This window comes from Venustampulla echinocandica (assembly GCF_003357145.1).
Source record: "Venustampulla echinocandica strain BP 5553 chromosome Unknown scaffold_11, whole genome shotgun sequence".
NCBI lineage: Eukaryota > Fungi > Ascomycota > Leotiomycetes > Helotiales > Pleuroascaceae > Venustampulla > Venustampulla echinocandica.
In genome coordinates, this window is record NW_022474216.1 from 368309 (window position 1) to 388778 (window position 20470).

Consider the following 20470-nt stretch of genomic DNA (forward strand, 5'->3'; position numbering starts at 1 on the left):
CTTTGAAACTGCCCGTAGCGCGCCCGACTGGCCAGCACATTCAAGATTCTTGCCAAGGTCCCATATTCGCAGCGAGAACGGCCCATTTCCAGCCGTATGCTGGTTATGAGCCGGGAGGCTGTTTGGCCCATCATTTTGAGGGTTTTTAGGACACCGAGGTTCTCGTTGTAGGAATGGGGATATGTGACGGGAATGTCGCTGATGTTGGGAAAGGAGAAAATTGTATTATCCCAAAAAAGCATGTGTGTCTCGTTGTATATCTGTCGGTTTACGCGGAGAAGGGATAGGGTTGTCTGGGCGATAGTTGACGCGATCTTGTGCCCGGGCGCAATATGGGCTACAGTTTGTGCGCCCAAGCGCTCTGGATTCCTGGCGTGAATGAAACATAATCTAAAGAGTGCTGTTGATCGCAGCGCTGGAGGGAGCAGTGCTGGTTTGCGGGATACAGAGGGTCGAGGTGGGCGGTGGATTTCGACCAAGTTCGTTGGAGATAGGAGAACCAATGTGTAGATCTCGTCGCGAATTTCTCGGGGAAGATCAAGGAGTGATGGCATTTCCTGGGTGGCGATGTTGAGAGGGACATTGATGGAGTTGGAAACTGAGGAATCTATGTGAGACCGGGGGAAGACGCGACGGGGTCGTTCTGTACCGGAGCGCGTCGTCGTGATGCAGGGGTGGATAGAGAATTCGAAGGCCAAAGGTGCTATACAACAATTTACTTCGTATGCGTTCTGCAAATGTTAGAAAATTCGATGAGATCAGAGTTAAACGTTGGTTGCCATCCTAGAAGAGCGGGTTGTCGACGTTACAATTCCAATTCCCTGATTACGAGGACTGGTTTATAGGCTTCGTTGGACTGCTATTTACTTTAACTCGTTACACAGCTACATCTCACCTCAGATCCCCCCCGAAATAGGGAGGGAACAGCAGCAAATATGATATATTGCAAGTGATATTTCACCACATCGGATTGGCAGGGCAAGGTACTACCAGTGCGTCATTGTACGAGTGCAGCAGAAAAACAAAAGTTACCATTACGTGTCAAGCCAAAACCATCGAAAGTATCTGAGAGATTTTACAGCTTCACTGGGAGACGAATGGAGATTGATTGCTCTGAGGCTGTTCATAGGGCTTGAGGGATGAAGGAGAAAGGAGAATGGAGAACGGAGGAGATATGTGATAGGGGTACCACGTGACCGCTATCGGTCCTCACGCGGTGGATGACTAATATATTCACGTGCTCACAGATCCCTTTTCTCCGTTCTTGAAGCGCCCGAACTGATAAACGCTATTACAAGTTACTGAAGCGCGCTATTGCGCCGTTTACAAAAGATTAAATCTATGAATAGAATAGCACCGAATCAAACAAAAAGACCAGCGCTTGATGCTTGGAACGTCAAAGTCACAAAGCCTTAGGAGCGGCTATTCTGTATCAAAACAAAGCCAAGCGATGACCGAGGTCGAATCAATCTCAATCAAAAGAAAGTGGTTCAGGGGTTCAGGGGCGATCTCGCCAATAGGTGCAGCTAATCAAGGCGATGTTGATGTCATGGGCGTGTCTCAAAACCCGCTCTCCTACACCGGTATTTGTTCAGCCAGACCAGGCGCAATCAATCAATGCCTCGAGCTCCTGCAGGACAGGACAGCAAAGCAAGATTCACGACCACAGCCAACTTTTCTTTCCTTCTGCCATTCACCGTTTGCACACAGCCCTATGACAAAGAGGCGCTCTTGATAAATATGACCGCCCCAGGCCCTACGTTTTAAAGCGTCTCTCCATATTTCATATACCCAGAACCCTCCCCCCCACCTAATTAATACCAGACCTATTTCCTCCTTTACACTTGCTCGCAGGATCGATCTATTCACAAACAAGATACTCTCTCACGGGTCACGACCCTTCGATTTCGAGCCATTGACACAAGAGTGCCGGCTACTCTTGTCTGCCCCATACGGAACTCATGCCTCGATAGTCTCAGCCTATACAAAGACCTTGCGACTACCTACCTTAGGTGATCATGTCGTCGACCACAAACCCCCCCTCGCCGGCATCTGGGAGCCCCACGGAATCAAACACTCTGGGGCCTGGCTCCGCCCAAGGCACGCAGGGAATCACCATAGTCGCCCTTACATCGGCCTTGATTTCGTCGTTGATCATTTTTGGTGTGCAGATGTTCGCGTTCATTCTACTAAAGAATAAACTTGCACGGATATTGTAAGTTGCAGGAGACATCCTTTGCATCATATCCCTTCCCTGGCTAATGACATATAGTAAACCCAAGACGTACCTGGTGCCCGAACGAGAGCGAACTGAGCCACCTCCCAGAAGCCCATGGGGTTGGCTATTTGCCATATTCCGATTTCGAGACAGAGAGATTATCAAAAAATGCGGCCTCGATGCCTACTTCTTCCTACGATATCTACAAACGCTCCTTATCATCTTCGTACCCCTCGCGTTCGTTTTGCTTCCAGTTCTTCTCCCTATCAACTACGTCGGTGGCAGGGGCGGAGGATATGCGTTAGAACATGGCAATATCACGGGCTCGCAATTTGCAAATATTACTGGGCTGGACCAACTAGCTTGGGGAAACGTGCGGCCTACCCACACCCGTCGATATTGGGCTCATCTAGTCCTTGCATTGGTGGTCATTGTCTGGGTCTGCGGCGTGTTCTTTGCAGAGCTGCGGGTCTACATCAAAGTCCGACAGGATTACTTAACATCAGCTGAACATCGCTTGAGGGCATCTGCGACGACGGTGTTGGTGAGTGCCATACCGAAGAAGTGGCTCACGGAAGAAGCGCTTTCTGGTCTCTACGACGTTTTCCCTGGCGGAATTCGCAATATCTGGATCAATCGCAACTTTGACGAGTTGCTCGACAAGATTCGCCAACGAGATAAGATCTTCAAAAAGCTGGAAGCCGCAGAGACAGAGCTTGTCAAAAAGGCAAAGAAAGCCCAGAAGAAGCAGCTCGAGAAAGATGACAAAGATGAGGCAAAAAAGTCGAAGCAACGGCGACTTACTAAGGATGAACGAGAACAGAAACTGAAGCGCGAGAATTTGGAGGCCGAACACCGAGCCCGTACCGGAGGCATGAGCTCGGGTGATCCTCATCAGGTGCCACATACAATAGATGATGCCATTGAGGAGGAGGAGCAGAGGATGAGAGATCTGCGAAGCGCCACGCCCGAAGAAGGGACTCAACGAAAAGGAACATTTAAGATACCTGTCATTAGTGGCGGTCTAGCTGCCGTTGAAAAGGGATTCGGCGCTGTGGGTCAGGGCCTTGGAAAGGGACTTGGGGCCGCAGGCAGCACCGTGGTTGGAGGCGCCCGTAACATTGGCAGAGATCTCGACAATCAACTCCAGACTACGCATGGCTTCGTGAATATCGATGCGAATTCTCCAGTAGATGGTGATTATGATGAGTATGGACGATACATTGGACATGTTGATGGCAACAGCAATGCCGCCGCAGCAGATGGCAATGACGCAGAAAAGGTGCGGGGAGATTCACGATCATTTGAGTCATCGAAAGATGGTGATCACCAGGGACAGCCTACGAGACTTCCTGGAAATGCAACTCGGAGAGGGGAATTTGTCCACGGCGAGAATGACGGCCATACCCATGGCTGGTGGAGATTCTGGAAGGGTCCTGCTGGTGGCTTTGCATCACCTATACCAACTGGATATGAGGAGGGCGATGAGTTTCCATTGACGCAATCTGAGGAGTCGACCAAACCACAGCAACAGCAGACGAAAGGATTTGGAGCCACGATCAAGTCCGCTCTACCTTTCTTGAACAAAGGATCGCAACATATCGAATACCCTCTAGCATACAATCAAGACTACAAGGAAAATGCTACTGCTGCAGTTTGGCAAAGGTTTCTGAAAGAGAAGGAACGGCCAACACATAGACTTGCCAGGTTCTCTTGGACTCCTGGCTGGCTGCCTGGTCTTCCTATAATCAATAAAAAGGTGGACACGATCTACTGGTGTCGCGAGGAGTTGGCCCGTATGAATTTAGAGATTGAAATAGACCAGAAACATCCAGAGCGATTCCCCTTGATGAACTCTGCATTTATACAGTTCAATCATCAAGTTGCCGCTCATATGGCTTGCCAGGCTGTCACGCATCATGTGCCAAAGCATATGGCCCCCAGAACGGTTGAGATAGCACCGAAGGATGTTCTTTGGGACAATATGTCTATCAAATGGTGGGAAGCTTGGGTCAGAGCTGCTATCGTTACTGCTATTGTGGCGGGTATGATCATCCTCTGGGCGGTTCCCGTTGGTTGGACGGCCACCCTTGCTCAGCTAGGCGTACTGGCTCAGAGGTATACATGGCTCCACTGGCTTAACCGCATCCCGAAAAACATCCTCCAAGCAATTGCTGGTGTTCTGCCAGCCCTTGTTTTGGGTATCTTGCTCGCCCTCGTACCAGCGATTCTAAGTTACCTGGCGTTTCTTCAAGGAAACCAAACGGGGACCGAACAACAACGATGTGTGCAAAATTATTATTTCGCCTTCCTATTTGTCCAAGTCTTTCTGATCGTCTCCCTCACTGGGGGTGTTGCAGCCACTCTTGTGTCGTCGGCAAAAGATATTACCTCAATTCCCCAAACGCTTGCAACCCAACTGCCTAAAGCAGCCAATTATTTCTTCTCCTATATGATTCTTCAAGCTCTATCTACGTCTTCCGGAACCCTACTTCAGGTCGTTACTCTCATTACCTGGTACATAATCCCAAAGCTCTTCGACAGCACTGCCCGGGAAAAATGGACCAGGAATACCACGCTTCCAAACGTGACTTGGGGCAAGCTCTACCCCGTTTATACCAACTTTGCTTGTATTGCACTGATCTACAGTGTCGTTTCGCCGATCATCATCGTCTTCGCCATCATCACCTTTACGTTGCTCTGGATCGCGCAGCGGTACAACATGCTTTACGTCTCGCGATTCCAGCTAGATACTGGCGGGTTACTGTACCCCCGTGCTATTAACCAGACATTCACTGGCCTTTACGTGATGGAGCTTTGCCTAGTTGGCCTTTTCTTCCTAGTGCGGGATGAGGATGGGAATTTAACCTGTGCGACACAAGCGATCATCATGATCGTCGCCGCGGCTCTCACAGTACTGTACCAATACCTCCTAAACATGTCTTTTAGTCCTCTCTTCCGCCATCTTCCCATTACCTTCGAGGATGAAGCCGTCCTCCGTGACCAAGCTTTCGAGCGCGCACAGGCCCGCCGCCTCGGCCTCAATGATGAGGATGTAGAGGCCGGGCCAAGAGACAAGGATGATGCCATTGAACTCACCCGGCTTACCAGCCCAGACAAACGCACCAAATTCAATCCTGTCAACATGGTCCAAGGCGCTGGAAGCTGGGCCATGAACTCCGGCCGAAACATCAAATCCAAGACCTTTGGTCCTGGCAACGATCATACCAAGCCACCGAACCTCCGAAAACGCAAACACCGTGATGCTGAAGAGCAAAAAAAGATCGCTGATGCCTTATACGGGGGGATTGCCGATGATATTGAGGATCTCACGCCCGACGAAAGAGACGTGTTGGTTCGACATGCTTTCCAGCATTATGCTTTGAGGGCGAGAAAACCAACGATCTGGATCCCTGGTGATGATATTGGAGTTAGTGATGACGAGGTGAGGAGGACGAGGGGGTTCGCGGGGCAGAACATTTGGATTTCAAATGTGGGTGCGGCCCTGGATGGGAAATGTAGAGTTGTTTACGGAAGGAATCCCCCGGATTTTTCAGAGATCGATATCATAAATCTTTGATAGGGATGGTGTGCCCGGGGAAGAAAAGGGTGCAAATGTTAGCCACCAGACAGTTTCATGATTTGACTTTAGCGGCATTGGGTTTGGGCATTTCGTATTGTCTGGCTTTGCCGTGGATGGCATGGTGGTATGTCATACACATACACATACACATACGCGTGGGTGCATAGATACACACATGGGTGGCGTTCAGGTCTGATGGATTATTAGAGACCACGGCCTCTAAAATTGGAACTTCTAAGAATTAGCTATTCTCTTCTGCCCACCTGTGCTTACCTCATGTCTTGGTACCGTTTTCGTATCCCGGCAACAGGATGGTCAGAGCAGAACTCGAGAATGGAGGCTCAAGAGCCAAGAGAAAGCATATTGTAGGCTCTTTGTCTTCTGATACTGAGTGGTTGATTTAATTTAGTAATTAATGTGTATAATCTATCTTTATATCTAGGATAAATACAGTAATTGAATCCCTCGTATAGATACAACGCCCATTCCAATACGCCCATGACATGCTCGCTGCAAAAATAAATAACAGGGGATATATCATACATAAGAAGAAGGACATGCAATACGAGTGGTATGTGTGGGGTTGGTCTCAGGCGGTTCGAGAGGGATATCAACTTCTCAGCTCACTATAAATATAAGGAAAGATAACGACACAGGCGGTCCAAAACACCCTGCAGCTTTCTATTATTGCGAGCGGCAACTTATATATCCCAATCAGTGAACCAACCACCTCTTTTATCACAAGCCATATCGCCAGCAAGGCCACAGCGAAGAAATGGTAGACGAGGACCATCGGTTGGTGGATGATCCCACCAAGCAACCCGACGGGGCCATCCAAGCAATTGCCCCCTTTTTGGAAGTATGCGAAGCAGCCACGCTGGAGGGCTTTGAGCTGTGAGTCGTTGGCTGCAAAGAGGGAGTAAAGCGCCTGTGCGAGGATGTTGATTATGGAGGAGAGACCTTTGCGGCGCCAGTGGAATTCTTTCATGGCGCGCCGCACGGCAGCTGTATCTCCTAACTGAGGGATTCGTTCAGGGGAAAGGAGGGAGGAGAGGATGACGACGTCGCTGAATGCTACGGTCATTCCGCCGCCGGTTAGGGGATGCCGCATGTTCATGGCGTCGCCGAGGACGACTACCCCAGGTTCGGTTTGTGTAGATGGTGGGAGCCAGCTATTTGGCATGCTCCGTGGAATCTTGCCGTCTGCTAGGGCGGCTTCGACGCATGGCTGCACCTGTTTGGGTAATGAGGGGAGGACGACGTTCCGTAGATGTGCTCGAACGCCGCCTGCAGCGGGTGACGCTGTGGGCGTGTTCTCGGGGACGTCGATTAAAGCTCTTGTCTCGTGTGTGCCGATCTGGTAGAGGAGAACGGGGGCTGACTCCCCTAATATGACGATTCCGTAGTTTGGGGTCGGCATAGGACAATCGATTAGTTCGAGGGCGTAGAATCTACTCTTCACTACCGATTTTCGGTTGATGTATTGCTTTCGAAAATTCGAGGCGTAACCGTCGCAGATGATAGTGAGGTGTGCGAAATAGTATCCCTTCTCTCTAAGTCCTGTCTTTGGGTTCCGGGTCGTTGACTCGACGCCTAGAACCTGTGGATTGTGTGTGCCAGTGATAGTCTTCGTGACCTCGGTTTCGACGATGGTGATATTTGGTTCTCTGGCACACGCCTGGCGCAATTGATTAATGAATCGGCCGTGGTGAAAACACCTGCCTTCTGGCCTCGAGGGCTTCTCCCCGTTGCCCTTGGTATCACCTCCTGTAGAACCCAAATCGGCGCCTGCGTTGAGAGGATACGGAATCCCTACGGCCTGGCCATAGTAGATAACCGAATAGCCCGTCACTGGAATAGCATCAATTCCTTCCAGACAATCCCCCAGCCCCAACTTCTTGAGCGCCGCTACACCGCCAGGTTGTAGCAGCTCGCCGACAATGCGATCCGGTTCCTTGAGCCATCGTTCGAGGAGCAGGACGCTGCGTCCCTGTCGCGCGAGCGCAAAGGCAATTGCGCAGCCAAAAATGCCGGCACCGACCACGACGACGTCTGCTTCGTGGTGCAGACGCCGCCTCTGCTCGTTGGCAGCCTCGCGGGCGCTCGGGGGCATTGCACTTGTTGCTGTTGTGGGATTGGTGGTGAAATCGATCTGCGCTGGGAGCCCGTGAGAAACGTGTCGCGGTGGGAATTTGGCGACTTTTTAACTCAACGAAAGCATGTGAAGATGGAAAATGGAAAATAGAAAATGGAGGATGCCAGGGGTCCGAGTGTACGAGTCGGCGCATGTCAGACGCAGCGCGCTGTTGGTATCGGCGCCCTGATAAGTAATAATAAAACCCTCCTTTAGCACCAACAGATAGATGGATTATGACCTGACAGTCTCACGCGATCGAATGAGCAACAGACGATGTTTGACGAGGCGCAGGTGGCTCCACGTACGATTCGACCCTTGGATCAGAGCGAGATCAAAGTCGGCATGGAACATGGAAGACAGGATAGGGGGAGAGGGATATTAGGGGAATAGGGGCCGAAAGAACCCCAATAATTCAAGGTACGGAGGCAGAGGGGAGAGAATGCTCCGTGCTAGTACGACGTAGCGTGGTTGGCCATTCCCTCGAGTCTAATAAATAGCTGCGAGAGTTGAGGATATTTATTTATAATTATGGGCCAACCAAAACAGCCAAGTAATAATAAGTATCGTGATCAAGTCTTTAGAGATCACATAAGTACAGTGCATTGCTGCCAATATATATATGTACTCCATACCTTCGTAGATAAAACTAAAGGTAGCTAGTTACCTGGGTAGTTTTGCTTTGAGTACTTCTTCAAAGGTTGCCTTGTAGTTCATGACGAATTACATGTACTTCGTGTTCGGGCTGTTGTGGCAAAAGGGTACACGACTCGGAGATGCACAATCATTGCAGATACACGACGACTGCTGTGCCCAAATCTCATAATAGGTTCACATCCCATTTCCCATTTCCCATTTCCATCCCTAACATTGGCCGATAAGAGAGAGAATTCGGATACGAATACGGCGCCCACGTGACCATCCAACCACGTGACCCTACCGCCACCACGGGTTTCTTCTGTTCCGGGCGAGTGTTTACCACTGATTCCTCCCTTTTATGGCCTGAGTTTGCCAATTTTTGCCCCTTCAAGGGTTCCCAGGGGTTCCGCGAAGCCGGTCCCCAAATTACCTAATCTAACTAAACTTAACACAATAAAGTCTGGTCGCCGCCGCTTCTCCTCCTCAACATTTATCATTGCGATTGATTGTTATCCTCTCTTCTCCCTTCTCTCTCTTCCCCCCCAAGAGAGACTTGGTCAGCCATGGACACAGTCATGTCGAATTCCACTCTCCTCACCACCCCCGAGACGTACATGGGCATCTACAACGAATTGTCCAAGTACAATGTCCACCTCAATATTTTTGAGCGCCTCTGGGCGGTATGTTTCCTCCCCATACCATCTTCCCCCCCCCCCCTTCCTTCAATGCGCCTAGATGCTAATACGATCCTCTAGAGTTGGTATGCCTACATGCAGAACGATGTCCTGGCAACCGGAATCATGAGCTTCGCCATGCACGAGATTGTCTACTTCGGCCGCAGTCTCCCCTGGATCATCATCGATCGCATCCCATACTTCAACAAATACAAGATTCAGGCGCAAAAGATCCCAACTGCCGAGGAGCAGTGGGCCTGCGCCAAAGTCGTCCTCCTCAGCCATTTCACCGTCGAATTACCTCAGATCTGGCTGTTCCATCCCATGGCGAAAAGCCTGGGCATGGAGACCGGCGTGCCTTTCCCAGCCTGGACCACCATGGCCATCCAAATCGCCGTCTTCTTCGTCTTGGAGGATGCATGGCATTACTGGATGCACCGCGCAATGCACTGGGGCCCCCTCTACCGGTCTATCCATAAGATCCACCACCAATACTCAGCACCATTTGGACTTGCCGCCGAGTATGCCTCTCCAATCGAAGTCATGATTCTCGGCGCCGGGACCGTCGGGGCTCCGATCCTCTGGGTCATGATCACGGGCAACCTTCATATTTTGACCATGTATCTCTGGATCGTCTGCCGTCTAGCCCAGGCTATCGATGCCCATAGCGGATACGAGTTTCCTTGGAGCTTGCACCACTTCCTCCCGTTCTGGGCTGGTGCCGACCATCACGACACGCATCATGAGAAGTTCATCGGCAACTACGCAAGCAGTTTCAGATGGTGGGATTTCGTCTTGGATACCGAGTCTGGCGCTGACGCGGCTCAGAAGAGACGTGAGCGCAAGGACGCGAAGGCTGGCAAGAAGGTCCAGTAAACTCACAAGAGGCGAAGATATATTGTATATAGGGGGCGGTTGACAAGCGAGGCCAGCTATGCGTTCTATTGTATATGACCATAGGGACACAAAGTATCTGGGAGACGAGGCCAATGATAACGGGTTGCAATTGGCGTGACGGTGGCGTCGATTAATAATTTAATGGAGAATAGGCTCTAGAGGTGGCAGCAGGACGACCATCAGGCCGGAGGTTTGATTCCCAGGCGCAAAGGAGGGCTTCCCAGATATAGCTACCTACAGATGAGGTTAACCCAATACTTTTTACCATTGGGGATAGTTTACTATTAATACAAGCCACTTCCAACTTTGATAAAATCATTTTTTGCGGCATACCAAAGTATAGCTTCGTTACGTCCCCTTCCCCTTCCCCTTTGGCACACAACAATCTCCCGCCTCACTAGCAACTCTATCCACCAATCCCTTCCCAACATCTCCATCCTCGCCTCCTTTTACTCCCTCTTTCTCCCCTTCTCCCTCTTCCTGCACAACCTCCCCACACTTCTCCGCCTGCTCATCGCAAAACCTCGCCATCAGCACATCTTTAGCAGATAACCCAGGCGGCGAATGCGTAGTCCAACGAATATAAGTCGTGTTATACACATTTGACCATTCCGGGTGGTGTTTTTGCTTAATGCATTCTGGGGCTATCAGGTTCATGAATTCCTGTTTGGATCCAGCTTAGCATCTCTTTCTATGAGCTTACCACTTCTCGGAATCTGGGGTTGATGCATCTTAACTATATATAATGTTTTGAGATGGAGTTGAAAAATAGACAAGCACAAAGGTAATCATATCATGTATCCCATGAAAAACTCCAAACCAAAGCACAACTCAAATTATACGGAAGAGACAAAAGGGTTATAAACTAACCCATGTCTTCTTGAACCCCTTAAACTGAAACCGTCTCTCAATCCCTTTTCCACTGGGTATTAACGTCCATCTCCCTCCTTGCCCAGAACCTTTCAGGAGAGGTGTGAGGTCGTTCAGGCCTTCTTCCGATGAGTAGTTCGAGGAGAATGTGGGCTGGGTCATCTTGCGTACGGAGTGAAGGGATATGGGGAATGGGCGGCGGGTGCTACTAATTGTGCTTGTGCTTGTGCGTGAGATGATTGTAGAATGGAAGAGGGACGGGAGTTTCATGGTTAGATAGAAACTTTAGCTAAGATGGGTCATGACGCGGTTAATAAGGTTTGTTCATGTTGTGTTACTTCTACTTCTACTTCAGGCGATGGGATCCAGCGCCTTCACGTGATACTTCATTTGATGGACGGTCACGTGTTTTGAAGTTTTTGAATTCGCCGCCTGAGGTGGCATTAATCAGTTTCCATTCAAAACAATATTTCAACGACAAGATATCCTTGATCGCCCACACCCAATGTTGTCAAGTATTTGCGACTGCCTAGTGACGGGCGGTACGGACCCTTACCTGGGTACGGATGGTAACATTGTGCGGCGCGACAAGTGTGGTCCTATGGTTCCCCTCGCAAGATCTTACAGTACATAGCCCAGGCCCAGTGGCTCGGAATTCCTATAGGAAGAGGGACAATCAATCCCACGACCTCAAAACGGACGAACCAGAAGTTATCCAAAGCTAAATACAGAATGAGTAGTCTCGTTCAATAATAACTCAAATCCAAGTCAGATATATGAGTCTGATTTTATGTTTGCCGCGAATCAGGCGAGTTTCTTGTTCTCTACAACCACGGGGATGCCCGAGAGTTTCTAGGAGGATTCCTCGTGCAATATCATCCAGCCATCACCAAACATCTTTGCGTTTATCAGTACCTAGGTAGGTAAACTGGGTGTAAACTGCAGGTGTTTTGGTGTAATACAAGGATTCGACAGGATAAAGGCTGCTGCCGAAGCAGACAAAGTCTGAGAGACACATGGATGGCCTGCCGGCCACGCAGGATCCACGATCCTTCCATGCAGGAAATCTGGCATTGCGATTTGGCACCTACTTGATGTAGCTTGCAACAGCCTTTTCGGTCGAATACGAACGACCATGTATTATTATCTTGTCCCTGAAACCCAACATATTTATCCAGTGCGCCAGTTTTTGCTGCAACAAAGGTTGTGACCTTACTGCAAGATGTAACCGCTATGTCTAAGGCCAGTACCCTTATAGGATGGCATTCGCCATGTTTTCAGTAAGCCGCTAGGTACTCAAACCACCTATTTATTATTGTGGCCTTGGTTTCTAGTCTCTTTCTCCTAGAGGCTGGTGTTCTAAGCGTGGTTTTGTATCACTGGCGACCATGGAAAATATATCGCCAGCCGAGTATGAAGCGCTCATGAACGGGCCAGCGCTACACCCTCCGCCCGGGGTGACCCCAAATTTTGATCATCCAGATACACTGTCTGTTTATGCGGTTCCAACTGTCGCTTTGGCAATATCCTTCTCGACTCTTGCTCTCGCAATGCGAATATATACGCAACGGCGTATAGCGCGGCCACTATACTGGGAAGATTGTATGTCTACAAGTCGTCAGCGCAATGACACCCTATGCTAACATGATATATAGATACTGCTGCTCTAGCCTGGGTAGGCAACTCATTACTTGTCATGATGCGGCTGCTAAACGTTTCTAGGCCATGTTCATTGGTTGGTGTGCTCCAAACTTAATCGCTGCGCGGCATGGAGGGGCACATCAGTGGAATACTCGATTAAGAGATTTCTTCGAAATGCTCTATGTTTGTCCCTCCGGAATCTCAGATCATCGCAATCAGCTAAGTCTACGGTAGTGGTCAAACGTTGTACAAATATTATATGGCCCAGTCATCTTCATGGTAAAATTCTCGCTATTACTACAATATCTACGAATATTCGTACCCAACCGCCGAAACAATATGGGCATGTTTATAGGAATAAGCATTGTCTTCTCGGCACACCTAATATTTTATATCGTGGTCACTTTCTTCCAGATATTTTCCTGCAATCCGCGAGAAATGGCTTGGAACAAGCTCATCACCAAGGGGCGTTGTTTTGACCTCCCGGCTACCTTTGTCGCTTCAGGAGCAGTCAACGTGTTTTCGGACTTTGGGGTACTGGTTCTGCCAATATTTGCAATATGGAAACTACAGATATCGATAAAGCAGAAAATACAAGTTTCTGCTGCTTTTGCGACTGGGTTAATTGTGAAACCCCCCCGGTTACCCCCGTTTAGACGGCATTAGATACTAACAGGTGTTCCTCAGGTTTGTTGTGCCTCAATCGGACGGCTCGTCTACATAATCATACTTTTCGAAACCAAAGACCAAACCCGGGCAATTATCGCACCAGGCCTTTGCGGCATCGCAGAAGTCTCTCTCGGACTAATCTGCACATGCCTCCCTACAATACCCATGTTCTTCACAGTCATGCGTTCCCAACTCCCTCAACTCTCCATCTTAGGCTTCACCCCATTCAAAAACTCAACCGCCATCCCTCAACTCGATTCCGCATCCTCTACCTTCCGCACCACACATCTCAACCATGATTCTATATGGCATGACTCTGTTGGTGATAAGGGATCCGCAAGAACCGTTCATGAGTTGGAGAGTTGGCAGATGACTCCAAGAACGGCGGAACTTCTCGTCCATATTAGTAGTCCTGGGCGGAGAAAAGGCCAGGATAGGGAGTTGGAGGAGGGGAAGATTCTGCAAACTGTGAGGGTGGAGGTGGAGGCGAACGATATTGGGGGGAGGAGTTATTACGATGGTAGTTAGATGAAAATGCATTGTTTAAAAGCTTAGACTTTGGAAGATATAGATTTCCAACCGAGAGGCTTCACTGCCTACTGGTACCAGAGGTCTTTCTCAAAAACTAGCCGCAACGGCCGTGCAGCAGGTACGACTCCAGATTTTGATACACACGGTTGCACGGTATGACACTCCTTATACAGCCAGAGGGAAAATCTATACTCGCTATTTCTCACACCATCTGCTAGGAGTTTTAAATCCCTTGGACGGAATGGGGGTTGCTTATCATCATGGAAGTAGGACAAGACAGATGCTATTCTTGTGCTACTTGTTGCTCTCCTTGACGTAATTCACATTTGACCTTGAGAATTAATGGATAAGCATGCCCAAGCCGCCTGGTCATAGCTAGATACCCTAGAGATAGAAAATCGCGGTCAGGCCCATATTCCACTGTAGTCGAATCCATGCCAAAAGGGTTATGACGCGTGTTGATCATCCTCAGGGTTTACTGGATGAGAACAACGCAAACCACGGGTGTGAAACGAGTAAGATAGACAGGTCCACAGGCAGATAATAGGATAACCCTACTACTTATCGCACCCCGCATACTGATAACCAAGCATTCCAGCGGTTTGGAGCCACCTTTAACGTCATCAAGGGAGGGATTACTTGTATTGCGATGTAAGCGCCACACCGGAAAGTTACGAAGGCCAAGTTCCGACCACAACCTGGATCGCCTACGTCATCCAGACTTATATCCTCCACAATTAAACGTATATACAAGTACGTCGTATGAATGCCATGTGTCGATCATGTTAAATATTATTAAACGGTTTATACAAGCTTTAAACAACATACAACGCAGTTCCAGCTAAAGCCTACATCTTCAACGCCTAACTCAACTTTAGTCCAATAAAATTCATTCACAATGTCTGACGGGTACTTGACCATCTTTTTCGTAACTTCCGCTCCTGTTGAATTCCAATGCTTACCTAGGATCATTTCCACACAGTCCAGATAGAGAAGTCGACTCTGATGGAGAGAACAACGATGTGTATCAATCCGAATCCGACTCTGCCAACAACAAAAGCAACCCTCTCAGAAGTAGCCAGGCCAAAGGACAAAAAACAATTGATCGGACGCAGCACCAGCCTGCACCTGTTGAAGATTATGCACCCGCAAACAACCAAGTTGCCATGCCTCAACGGGAAGAGCGAGTCACGGGAAATTTGGGCGGCGCGAACGGAGCTATCAGGCAGTCGAGGATCAAAGATAGGCCGGCGAAGGAAGGGGCTGAAAAAAGCGCTCTAAAGATCAAGATTGAGCTCGATCTAGAAGTCGAGGTAGACCTCTACGCCCGGGTGAAGGGTGATGTTACGATTGGATTGATGTAGTTAATAGGAATGTGCGGGTGCTTTGGCGTTTTGGTAATAGTCGAAAACTTGTATACCAGTGTTTCAGAGTAAAAATACAGCTACCAGCTGCTTGGAAATCCTGGTCACAATAAAGTGCATATCTAAATGTAAAGTAAAGTAGTTGAACTAGGATGTATTTGAAGATGCACTGGAAAACCTCAAGAGAAATAATATTGTCCTTTGCTGGACTCCACTGTTTGAAAGTGGAGCTATGCTAATGTTTACTGCCACTGCACATACCAGTCAAAAACACATCCCAAATTCATATTTCCTTTACTAGTTGATACAAAGGTGCGATGCCGTGGTGTTGTCGTATCGGAACTGGCCGAATTAGTTCCCCTATTTTGCCCATTCTTGAAGTGGAAATTGCCGTGTAGGCTCCTATACCCGCGAAATAATCCTAGGGGAGATCGGATTGAAGGTGGAAGAGACTGGTCAGCACATCAAGAATTATACTCCAATTGACACGTATACAAAGCAAACTACACGCCGAGGGGTTTTTTTTAATTTAGATCAGCAATTCAAATAACAATCCCAATCTACACTGATTTTTTTAATTCTTTATCAAATTCAAATTCAAATTTAAAGATGTGATTGACCATTTCAAAAGACATATTCCTATAGCCCTCACCACACGATTTTCCTGTTCCGTGTCCAATAACCCACTCTACAGACTTCCACCATGACCTCATTCCTACCAATTCCGTAAAGAGGGCATTGCTCTCACTGCTAGAGTTGACGTAGGCTCGAATGTCGTCGTACGTAAGCATGAGGAATGGCTTTTGCCCGAACGCATCCTCGAAGACATTCCACGGTCGGCTAGAACGTAGATCTTAATATGGGGGAAGGAAGTAGCATCTTGGAGAGCATCTATCGAGTCGGATGGCAAGTCTTCAAAACGCTGAGTTTGGCTCTTCACCAGAACATGTAGTTAATGATCTTGATCTTAAGGAATATAGCTTCTCTCGAGGTCTTTCAGGTGTTTTATAGTAGAGAATGACATCCATTAAGCAGCATCTTGACCTGTATACCCTATTAAGCTGATAATCAAAGCTATTAGGAGTATATCTAGGTTGACATGAAGCAGGGAACAATTTATTTGACATTCTTTTAACGCCAAAATTTCATTGGTATCATCCAAACGATTTACTCCTTTCACACAGCGCCCAAGGAAGAAAATAACCGGAGCAATACCCTGGGGATTGAATATCCCCGCTCAACGCAAACCTAACCAAGAGCCCATCTTGTAACGCCCTGCCCTCGAGTATGGATATACTGCCAGAGTATGTATTACCCGCTCCTATGCTAAGAAAAAAACTCCAATCCGGCCGACCAAGGCCCTCCTAATTCGAGGCAATACTCACCCTCTCTACTACGGCTCTCTCACTCTTCCGGTGGCGCTCCTTCGTCTGCGTCGTGTGCGTATCGGCTCGTGTCCTACTAACCGCCAACCCAACTTTTATCTCTCCCATTATGGGGGCGCCCTTAGCCTTCCTCCGCTCAGCAAGCCCGACAGGTGCGCCATGCACGGCAGTCGCCCCGCCCCATGCTTTCGTCATCTCGTTTCTGTCCGGTCCAGGCACAACAACCAAGGTTGGTGTGCTGGGCTTCACGGAATCGACGAGGTTTACTTTTTGATCGACCAGTGGACTGGTAGCTCTGTCGTCGGCTCCCTTGCCTTCCCGACCTCGCTCCTCTGAGGCGGCGACTGCAACGGCACAGAGTGGGCTCGCCATTTTGTTGACGCTCGCAGCAGGACTGGGGAAGTTCTGGTTGAACTTTTTGTTCGGGTTATTGTTAGATGAAGTTTTGGACTTGTTGATTGGGACTAGCAGTTGGCATTGTTGTCTAGAGACCGATATTTGACGGGCGATGGAGATGTCTGCTGCAGTTCTGAGACGTTCTTCAACTGCGTTAGAAGCAATGGATGCAATTGATGTCTGTGAAGGACTGCTCTTGCTGCGGGATCGGGATTGCGCTGCCTTAACGCGACTGTTGCTTGCGGTGGGATGTGGGGGTGTACTTGGCTTGTCGATAGAAGATACCAGGTGAGAGGTTTCAGCTGTGGAGACGCTTGACGCAGAAGTGGATGAGGTTGAGGCTGAAGTCGAATGATCAGAGCCTGATGCAGAGGACGCGGTTGTTGGTGGTGCTTGTTGATGCTCGCTGGGCTTGTTGATGATCTCCCATGCTGGTTCCACTAGCTTGGGCTTCATGGGCGCGGGGTCATAAGACCTCACCGGTGCTGGGCTTAGTGTAAATTCATCTTCTGTATCACCGTATATATCACTTCCAGGCGAGTCTAGGACTAGGTGTGAGTGGTCCGGAGACCAGCTACGATCAACTTCCTTCAGCTTTGGCACGGCTAATGAGTGGCTGGTATTCTGGCTCGATCCTCCTTGTTTTTCCGGGCTGTTGTTTGGCTTGGTACCATTTTGGCGATACCCAAGGTTAGCCTTGGGGCCAGAGGGCATAGAGACCAGAGTAGCGTGGGCTTTATTATCTGAGCTAGGCGCGAATGAAGGCCGAGATGGCGAGAGTGCAGCTGGGGAAGTATTTGAGCGTTGAAGGGTAGTTTGGCGAGTTCTTGACGGCGAGGAATCCCTAGGTACATGTAAAGATGGCGTAGTAGGAAATAGAGAAAAGCCTGGGCTTTTACTAGGTTGGGGCGAGGTCGCTCTTCGGGGCATGAACTGCCTCTCCTTGTCATGTAATTCTTTCTCCTGTCATGTGCTATTAGAACAAGTTATTCGAAGGAGCCCAGTGGACATGAGGGCTAACCTTCAAAGCAAGAGCTTCATTGACGGTTTTGAGTTTGTCAAGTGTAGCCTGCCGCCTTGCGAGTAACGACGGCGATGTATTAGCAGACTTTTGGAGCACGCTTCCAAACATGACGCTGTATCGCTCCATTTGCGTAGTGGGAATATCGACATCTAGCATTTGACCTGTATAATTCTTGCTAGATTGGTGGCTTTCTATCGAGTGACCATCTAGTGTAATCTCTGGGGTCGGAGTCCCGCGTTGCCAATTTTCTTGAGCATCCACACGATTGGGCATGGTGTTGGCTCTCTTGATATCTGGCTTGGGAGTCTTTGCTTTCCGCGTAGATATGGTCCGTGTGCGGCCACGAGACTTCGGACGCTTCTCACTTGATGGATCTTCGTTTTTAGGAGCGGGAAGGTGGACTTCTGCCCCGGTGGTTACCGTTGCTGTGTACTCCTGTCCATTCTCGGGCTGGAGTTGGTAGAATGGTTGTGGATGAGCCTCAGCGTGCTTCTTGCCTCCAAACAATCCTCCTAAAAATTTCCATTTACTCGCCTTTGGCTTTACCGGAGCGACTAGACCGCCCATGGAATCATCCATCACATCGGGAGATACCATCCGCTCGATTGACTCGGTCGTATGTTGTGGATGCCAATCCGTAGGTTGGTGCGAGGGGCTTCCCAAAGCCATTCCGATCTCCATCTTGGAATCTGGGATATCTGGTGGTGCTGCCTGAACTAAGTTGGGGTTGGGCGATGGACCTCTGGTAGGAGGTGTTCGACGTCCTAGAGAAGTACTTCGGGGTGGTAATAATGGAAGCTCCCTGGGAGGGGGATCTGACGCTGGCAGAGATCCTGGGAGGGGGAAATTATAGAAGGTCGTCGCTGTGCCATGAGCAGAGAGAGCATTGAAATAAAGATCGTCCTTTGTCTCCCTCTTCTCGGCGTCCTTCCTAACTGAAGAATGAGCCGTCGGGCCCGCAGAGGTTTTAGGTCTCTCTGGGCTCTCGCCTCCACGCTCAGGATCGCCAAATCCAAACCTCCATGGGTTGCTTATGTCGATGGCCTTGGCCCGTGCAGCATCTGTGACATGATCTGGCGCACGAGGAAAATCGGTGTCTCGAACTTTCGCAACCCCTACTAATCTGGCCCTCCCCGAAAGAGTCTGAGTAGTAACGGTTCTCGCCATTGCTTTGCCCGGCGAAGACGTTGGCCGAGGCGTTATTGGTAGATCTGAATATATGCGTCTAGCTGAAAATGGACATGAAACGGCTGGTGGATAGGTTTATGCTCATTAAGTCTCCGGACAACGAGTACTGAAGTGTTCAAAGGAGTGGACAGGTTCACCAGGAAACCCTTAGAAGGAGTGTAAAAAAGAGAGTAAAGAGCGGTAGAGTAGAGAAATAAAAAAGGGCGCGCTGGCAAGGAAATACCTTATCTTCCCAGGCCAGGAGGCCAGCCCTCAGCCCTGCACAACAACATGGTTTGTTCGAGATTGATCGGATGAGACCTCCACGACTTTGATTGCAAGTGGAAGGGAGGCTTGATCGCTCGCAGGGATTAAGTCGACATGCTGTGGAGAAGAGGAGTTATCTGCGGCGGGTTCTGAAAGAGCCCCGAGGCTGCACAAGAGAGTTGTGCGAATGGGGCATGGGTTGCGAAGGCCTGAGAAGCCCGCATTAATCTTATTACGACCCTATTACAGGGGCCAGACACGCTCTCATCTATGATGAGATCAGCCAGAATTGCCGCCAACAAGCAAGACTCTGAGGCGTTGGGCGCGGCGCGTCTGCCACTTCTTGGGTCGGAGAGGGCATTTGGAGGATGAGAACGACGGACGGAAGATGAAGTGGCTGCTTATCCCCCACTCCGGCTTCGGTTTTGGGAAAATGGTTGGATGTTGAGGCTATTGCGATCTAAATTCGCAATGTTGTTTGGCCTGGCCGAGGGATGTGTTGTCGCTTGGTGTTGGTCAGCGATTAAGTTTGCACGGTGTATCGTCAACTGGCATCGAAACCCTGCGCAATAGTGGGATGAAACACAAGGACTTGGCCCCTTTCTTCGCCGCCGAAGTGAGATGTCAACTGTCAACAATCCTCCGTAGAAAGTCCACCATCAACAGAGTGATCAGACGAGCAATGCCGTGCCGCGATTTGTAGTTGCGGTCAATGCTTGCAAAGTCTCGAGAGTCACACCATTCTCCAGACTCAAGCTGTCCCTTGGCAAGAATAATACCTGGCCATTAGGTATTTGCCTAGCAAAACAACACAATAATGGCGGCGGAAGATGGCTAGGGTGAACCCCGTCGATACCGTCGCTATCTCATCTCTCTCTGGGGTAGATCGGGCTTCTAATTGCCGTGAAGCGTCTTGCTACTCATCCAAGATTGCTGTCGTCCCTGGCAAAAGTATACAACCGTCCTGTCTTGACATGCCTTACGTACGAACTAGACTCGTAGAGGCTGCTA

The 20470-nt window shown here is 49.3% G+C and overlaps 7 protein-coding genes across 7 annotated transcripts; 4 read left to right on the forward strand and 3 right to left on the reverse strand.

Annotated features, from left to right (window-relative positions):
- Window positions 1-2018: 2018 nt before the first annotated feature.
- Window positions 2019-5798, forward strand: BP5553_09646 (uncharacterized protein; the record flags this gene model as incomplete). Its single annotated transcript, XM_032018269.1, has 2 exons — window positions 2019-2215; window positions 2273-5798. The coding sequence occupies 2 exons, from the start codon at window positions 2019-2021 to the stop codon at window positions 5796-5798; spliced, it is 3723 nt and encodes a 1240-aa protein (XP_031865568.1).
- Window positions 5799-6424: 626 nt separating this feature from the next.
- Window positions 6425-7914, reverse strand: BP5553_09647 (FAD protein; the record flags this gene model as incomplete). The annotated part of the gene is made up of 2 exons (XM_032018270.1): window positions 6425-6427; window positions 6529-7914. 2 exons carry the CDS (start codon window positions 7912-7914, stop codon window positions 6425-6427), a joined length of 1389 nt encoding a protein of 462 aa, XP_031865569.1.
- Window positions 7915-9137: 1223 nt separating this feature from the next.
- On the forward strand, window positions 9138-10124 carry BP5553_09648 (putative Methylsterol monooxygenase; the record flags this gene model as incomplete). The annotated part of the gene is made up of 2 exons (XM_032018271.1): window positions 9138-9254; window positions 9330-10124. 2 exons carry the CDS (start codon window positions 9138-9140, stop codon window positions 10122-10124), a joined length of 912 nt encoding a protein of 303 aa, XP_031865570.1.
- A 369-nt stretch (window positions 10125-10493) lies between these two features.
- BP5553_09649 (uncharacterized protein) lies at window positions 10494-11177 on the reverse strand (the record flags this gene model as incomplete). Its single annotated transcript, XM_032018272.1, has 2 exons — window positions 10494-10808; window positions 11016-11177. The coding sequence occupies 2 exons, from the start codon at window positions 11175-11177 to the stop codon at window positions 10494-10496; spliced, it is 477 nt and encodes a 158-aa protein (XP_031865571.1).
- A 1226-nt stretch (window positions 11178-12403) lies between these two features.
- On the forward strand, window positions 12404-13853 carry BP5553_09650 (uncharacterized protein; the record flags this gene model as incomplete). Its single annotated transcript, XM_032018273.1, has 4 exons — window positions 12404-12617; window positions 12671-12690; window positions 12738-12839; window positions 13344-13853. 4 exons carry the CDS (start codon window positions 12404-12406, stop codon window positions 13851-13853), a joined length of 846 nt encoding a protein of 281 aa, XP_031865572.1.
- Window positions 13854-14754: 901 nt separating this feature from the next.
- On the forward strand, window positions 14755-15220 carry BP5553_09651 (uncharacterized protein; the record flags this gene model as incomplete). The annotated part of the gene is made up of 2 exons (XM_032018274.1): window positions 14755-14765; window positions 14839-15220. The coding sequence occupies 2 exons, from the start codon at window positions 14755-14757 to the stop codon at window positions 15218-15220; spliced, it is 393 nt and encodes a 130-aa protein (XP_031865573.1).
- A 1364-nt stretch (window positions 15221-16584) lies between these two features.
- Window positions 16585-19192, reverse strand: BP5553_09652 (uncharacterized protein; the record flags this gene model as incomplete). The annotated part of the gene is made up of 2 exons (XM_032018275.1): window positions 16585-17964; window positions 18023-19192. The coding sequence occupies 2 exons, from the start codon at window positions 19190-19192 to the stop codon at window positions 16585-16587; spliced, it is 2550 nt and encodes an 849-aa protein (XP_031865574.1).
- Between the last annotated feature and the right edge of the window lie 1278 nt (window positions 19193-20470).